At 32.4% G+C, this 6,826-nt stretch overlaps 1 protein-coding gene across 1 annotated transcript; it reads left to right on the forward strand.

Moving 5' to 3' along the window:
- Positions 1 to 2,046: 2,046 nt before the first annotated feature.
- LOC116214499 (arabinosyltransferase RRA3-like) lies at positions 2,047 to 3,578 on the forward strand. The gene is made up of 2 exons (XM_031549900.1): positions 2,047 to 2,266; positions 2,440 to 3,578. The coding sequence occupies exons 1-2, from the start codon at positions 2,075 to 2,077 to the stop codon at positions 3,469 to 3,471; spliced, it is 1,224 nt and encodes a 407-aa protein (XP_031405760.1). The 5' UTR covers positions 2,047 to 2,074; the 3' UTR covers positions 3,472 to 3,578.
- The last annotated feature ends 3,248 nt before the right edge of the window (positions 3,579 to 6,826 follow it).

Genomic DNA, 6,826 nt, shown 5'->3' on the forward strand with positions numbered 1-6,826 from the left:
TAATTTCATCACTCTAACTTTTATTTTTCCATGAATCTTATTCAAGTGCTAGCTCTCTCAATAAATTATAAGACATCATGAAAAATAAAATAACAAGTTAACAATTAATTTAAAAAAGGTTTCAAATTACAACATGTAAAAGAAACATATGCACTCTGCATAGATAAAAATTAAAATTAATAATAATCGCAAAAAGAAAAGCAAACGTTGGACAATATGACAACGTGTTCATAAGAACTTCAAATATACACATACGGAAACATATAAACACACACATGTATACAGATACATTAACGTATATATATGTACACGTTAATGTATCTGTATACATGTGTGTGTTTATATGTTTCCGTATGTCTATATTTGAGGTTCTTATGAACTTCTTAAGGGAGACTACATATGACTTCAAATATATAGTTCTTATGTTTCCGTACGTGTAAACACATAACTGTATGTGTATTCTACTTACCGTATATGATTGCGGTAGCATACACATACAGTTATACGCCATAAGGGAGTTCATGCACTTCAGCAAATTTCAGAATATAATAGAAACTGACATGCGGAAAATAGTTATCTATAAAAAGTTACTATCAATAGTACATGCTATCAAACTGAATAGTGTATCAAGATCTTTTTTTCTTTTCACTACTAAGTAATATCCTAACATAACTCCATCAATCAGATAAAAGCCAATCACAGCAGGAACAAACCCGAAAAGTTCAAAGCCGGTTTAGCATCGGATCACAGATGATATTTCTAATGGTACTGCTAAAGCACGATGTGTGCGTACGGACCTGAACAGTGCCATTTACACCCCGACGAAAAGGAGACGTGGAATGGAAATAATTTTAAAAGAATTCCATCAAATTTGAATCTTGGTTCTCGTGCATAAGAGACGTATCCATAATTTTCTTGTAGGTTTGAAGGTGGCGTCTCAAGACAATTTGGCAATTTTGAAAACGATTTGTACTATTCATAATGGACAACAAAGAATTCTAAAAAGATGTAATTTGATTTTCTAAAAATTTTCTAACATTCTAATTTAGGGTTTTGATCTATGTAATAGTAATCTATATATATGGATATATACCGCAAAAATGATCTACCTATATAATGCCCGTAGCAATATATATATATATATATATATTTCTCAATCGCCATCTATATATCTATTTATATAATTTCAAAATGAAAAACATTTTGTTTAATTTCTGATTTTTTTTTAAAATTGAAATATTTTGTCTGGAAGATTATTGATAATTTAAAAAATTTAAAAACTCAAAAAATTTAGAAAAGTTTATTCATTAACATAGCTTTATGAGGTCATCTAGCTTGGTTACCTCATATCTTGCTTATATATGTAGTAAAGAGGCATATACCGCTCTTTTCGATTCTTGAAAATAAGAAAAAAAAAATATTAAAATTACTTAATTATCTATTTAAAAATTAATCGACCAATTAAAAAAAAGTTAATTTTTGATATTTTAATCATCAAACATAAAAATAAAATTCTCTATTTTTCTTCCGTAATGATTAAAATATAAAATTAATTTTTGATAAATTAGTCATTACAGATATATTACAGAGTTACTCAAGTTGTCCTATTGTATTCGCGTCTAGTGTGCGCATGCCTATTAGTAACTCGTAAAATGAAGAACAAATTACTTTCAATTATGCAAATAGCACGGTCACACCCTAATTATAAAAATAATTAAGTCGAGGCCCAATATAGCCATCAATTTTTCTCGATCAAGGAATGAACTTCATTAAAATTACTGCCTAACTAATAATTAATTAATCAATTATTATAATTATTATAAATAAATTAATAACTCCTCTTCCCTCCATCAAACGACTACGGAGCTCAACGACTCCTTTTCCCTCCATTTTCATTTTCTCTCTGTCTCTGTCTTTCATACATGCGCGAAGCAGACCTTCCCTTTGCCTGAGAGCTCCGCCACCATGTGAGCCAGCTCTCCCGAGCTCGCATCCTTCGACTCGCTGCCAGAAACAAATCTGTTTCATCTCCGTCTGGTGTGAGTATCTGCCTACGGTGAGAGTGAGTTCAGTCATGGTGGGTCGCAGAGACGGCTCGCTGATGCGGGAGAAAGGCCAGAGCTTCTGCGGATCTCGAGTTACAGTAGCCATTGCCATGGGAATCCTGCTTTGCTGCGTCTCGGTCTTGGAGTTGCTCTATCCTAACGGCCTCTTCAGCTCCGATCCGCCTCCTTGGTTGCAGAAGTTCTGGAGAACGGATCGCCAGGTCCGATTATCTTCGATTCGTCTTCTGTTCCTTTAATTCAAGTTCCCGTAATTCTAGTTCTGATCCGGTTACAACTTTGGTTTCATGTTTGTTTGGATACATTATCTGACACAAAATAAACATCTATCTTGTTTATCCTATATTCTAATAATCTAATCATGCTTTGTGGCTAGACTGATTCATCCTCATGCAAATCTCAAGAACGGGCTAACGCGCTGAAGCAGGGACAAGATAATGCACCGAAGCAGTTCCCAGTACTGGGCCAACAGCACAAAGCTGGGCCTTTTGGTACTGTCAAGGGGTTGAGAACTAATCCGACGGTCCTTCCCGATGAATCCGTGAACCCAAGGCTTGCTAAGTTATTAAAGGAAATTGCCATCGGAAAAGAGCTTATAGTAGCACTTGCTAACTCCAAGGTCAAGGACATGTTGGAGGTTTGGTTCACAAGCATCAGGAAAGTGGGCATACCTAATTATCTGGTAGTAGCATTAGATGACGAGATCGCAGAGTTCTGCAAATTGAATGAAGTTCCAATGTATAAGAGAGATCCAGATCAGGGGATCGATTCAATCGGGAAAACAGGAGGTAGCATTGCAGTCTCGGGCTTGAAATTCCGCATCTTGAGGGAATTTTTGCAGATGGGATACAGTGTTCTTCTCTCAGATGTTGACATAGTTTACCTGCAGAATCCGTTTGATCATATTTACCGCGATTCTGATGTGGAGTCGATGACCGATGGTCATGACAACCAGACAGCTTATGGGTATGATGACGTCTTCGATGATCCAGTGATGGGCTGGTCTCGGCATATTTACACAGTGAGAATATGGGTTTACAACTCCGGTTTCTTCTACATCAGGCCCACTATCCCTTCCATCGAGCTTTTAGATCGTGTGGCTGGTCGGCTTTCTGAAAAACCGTATTTATGGGACCAAGCAGTCTTCAATGAGGAGCTATTTTTCCCTTCACATCCTGGATACGAGGGGCTCCATGCCGCCAAGAGAACTATGGATTACTATCTTTTCATGAACAGTAAGGTCCTCTTTAAGGAGGTCCGGAAGGACGACGCTAAGCTCAGCCAATTGAAGCCGGTCATTATTCACGTCAACTATCATCCAGATAAACTTCCGAGAATGAAGGCTATAGTGGACTTCTATGTCAATGGCAAGAAAGACGCACTGCAACCTTTCCCCGATGGTACATAGAGAAATAGGTAGGAGCAGAGCCATAATGTTCTCAGCCGTTTCTCTTCTTGCTTCGGTTTGCTGCACACAAAGGTAGGTTCAATCTGGATGCACTACCGAACTCCACAAGAAATGCTTCATCTGTATTTTACACGCGAGTTTTTCCTTTCGAACAGGCAATGTAAGGCTCCTTTTAATTTGTTTAGTACTCCCGATCGAATGGTTTACTTTGTTGAGGAGTTAAAAATGGGATAAATCCCACATCGGAAAAGAAAAAGAATATCCATGGGTTTATATGAGATTTAGGTACTACCATTTATTAGTTTGAGCTTTTAAGTGGATATGGGCCCGAGCCCGTATAAGCCCAATGGAAATTTAATATACTTCCCCATCACATTATGCCAATATAAATTTTAGTTTCTAGTTGTATCCACTGTCGGTTCTTCTCGTCTTCAGTTCCCCGACTGGGATCTCTCCTCTGCTAGCTGATTTTCAGTTCAATGAGGGGAGAAAAAATTTGCTCCATAAGAGGCAATATATCCGGATTCGGGATAGAGAACACCATTGACAACTATAGGCGGGCTTGGTGGAATATATTTGGCAATTTGAAAATACCCGCAATATCGGCTAAATTTATTTCTAGTTGCTTGTGTATATTTTTTTGATTGCTCATGTAATTTTCCTTCCGTTGTTCGTGTAATTTTCTTTCCATTGCTTGTGTATTTTTTTCCGTCATGTAATTTTCCAGTTATTTTATGAATTTTAGTAATTACTCCTAATTAATTATTTAATTAATATTATGATTTATTAATTAATTAGTTTTAATTATTTTGAGTTATATTCATTAAATGAATATAAATATGTATGTGGGCTTTATCAGAGATTTAAATGAGTTTGTCTCTGTCTGACATGGTGCTTATGTGGCAGTGTGAGGCTCAGATCAGATATTCAATCAGAGACATGAGATGGATATAGTCTTACTCAGTGAGATAAAGAGAGAGAGTCTCATTCAACCCAGTCGACGCAAGCAGTTGTTATCAACATTTGATGGAACTTTCAGGCCCACTTATTTGACTACCCCAATTCATTCATTCAAACTAGATCGCGTTGTGAGGAAATGATTGATAATTTTTTGATAGAAAGTAATATTTAAGATAAGAAGTTTTTTTAAAAATATTATTGATTTAGAAATTGTTTCAATTGAAAATTAAATGAGATTATTGAAGCATCACTGATCTTTAAATAAAAGTAAAATTCTAATGTAAAATTGAAAAAAAACGAAAAGAGAAGATGGAGAATATACTTACAATTATAGAAGATCGAGTGGAAAAATAATATCTCAAAATTTAATATAGATAAACCCAAATTTTATTAGAGAAAGAAAATTAGGAATTTGTTGAGTGAGGGTATGTTCACTTTCCTTTACATAACTATTAGCCCTATTATTATATTCAATAAAATCACAAGGAAAATTTTTTGTATCTATACAAAAATACTTTCTTCCTACTGAAAAAGAACAATGATTTTCTTAATATTTATAATATATATATATATATATATATATGAAGTTTGTTTATAGAAAGAAAGATTTTTCAACTATATATTATTTTTATCGTTTTTGATCATAAGGAGAAATCATGAAATAATCAAATGGTTGTTATACATAAATAGTTGATTGAGATTTATATAAGTTGAAAAATTGGAAAAAAGAATTTAAAACGTAAATACTAATTTCATATTATTCCTTTCAATTTAAATTTATAGCATAATAATCTAAAAGTTTCATAAAAAGTCGACCCAATATATATAAAAATCTATTATTATTAAGTTTAACTCTTATATATATATATATATATAGATATAGAATTTGAGATACAAGTATATTTCCTAAATACTCATTGACATATGTACATAAAATATTTTAAGTCATATATACATGAATATATAGTTCCTCGATATTAAAGGCATACATACTATTTAAGAAAATTATGTTAGGAGAGAAAAAATATTAGAAAGTATACTTTTCTAATAGATGAATTACATATAATTTCCATATATAACTAACCAGTGGTGAAAATAAAATATAACAATATAATAATTCGAAGATCTGTCTAATAAAGAGTACATAGTATAAGATAAAAAGAGAAAATATACAGTAAATACTAAAAATAATATTAAAAATTAATCATGTAAGATTAGATTAACACAAAGTTTATATTGTACATCATTTTTTAATTGAAACTTTAAAGGAAAAGAATTATTGACGACTAAAATGGTTCAAAAACACAAAATTTACAATGGAGAGCGATGAAAAAGACTTAAGTTGTATCACAAATTTCTTTGTTCCAAGAATTTTCTCGAGAAATCACGGTATTTAAATCTAAATTTGCAATATAATTAAATGAAATCATAAAACTGTATAAACTAGCCAAAAAAATAGTTAACATTGAGAGAAATATTCTTAAAAGTTGAAAAGATAAAAATCTATGTATATCATGATGGACATGACCTTTTTTTTATGGTTAGCTCATGCTAACTTCCATCATTCTTTGTTGATTTGTTCATCAAATAGTATAAAACCATCTATACAAATTTTCAATCAAACAACATGCATTATTTATAAAAAATTTAAACCTACTTAACTACTGTTTAAAGTAAATATGCTAATACTCATCAAAATAAAATTAATAAGATTGTGTATAATAGATAACTAATAAAACTTGGAAGGCAGAGAGAACCTTTGCATAGAGCTTGGAAGAGAGGTAAGAATATTTGCATGGAGTAGGGATTTCCCAGTAAATTTGGTGCCGCATGGAGTAAGGATTTTATAGTTAAATATGCATATAATTCCCGATTAATATAGTTTTACACCTTATCATATAATTCTAAAAATGCATTTAAACTTACTGACTAATATAGCATTGCATATATTTCTTATGTAGAATATGCGATGATATATATATTGATATAATGAGATCAATATAGTATATAGCATTGCCTCTTTTTATTGAGTTTGTGTGGGGTATATACATAAATTTACATTATAAAAGATTTCATGGTAACAGTTAATGTTTATAGTCTATTGCATATTTCGCTCTCTTGTATATATTTTGTTGTGTTATATGCAAATAATATGTATTCAACTGCATAATTAATGACAAAAAATTTCTTTAATACATAAGTGATGACGCGGTAAAGCAAGACAGTCCTGTTTCTTTTTTTTTTTTTGAACTTTCTTATGTGGTAAAGCAGCGTCAAAATTCGATTCGTATTTTGTTTATATACATATATTTCCTCTTTTCAACCACCAGCGTTGATACATCCGATACATGTCTGTTGGCTGTGGCATTGGCCTCTGCATGTATTATTTACGCAA

The sequence above is a fragment of the Punica granatum genome, chromosome 7 (assembly GCF_007655135.1).
Source record: "Punica granatum isolate Tunisia-2019 chromosome 7, ASM765513v2, whole genome shotgun sequence".
NCBI lineage: Eukaryota > Viridiplantae > Streptophyta > Magnoliopsida > Myrtales > Lythraceae > Punica > Punica granatum.

What these genes read in the sequence shown, in the direction of transcription:
- LOC116214499 (XM_031549900.1), top strand. Translation starts at nt 2,075, where the DNA reads ATGGTGGGTCGCAGAGACGGCTCGCTGATGCGGGAGAAAGGCCAGAGC. An exon ending in TCTGGAGAACGGATCGCCAG is followed by an intron (nt 2,267 to 2,439) that starts GTCCGATTATCT and finishes CTTTGTGGCTAG; the next exon opens with ACTGATTCATCCTCATGCAA.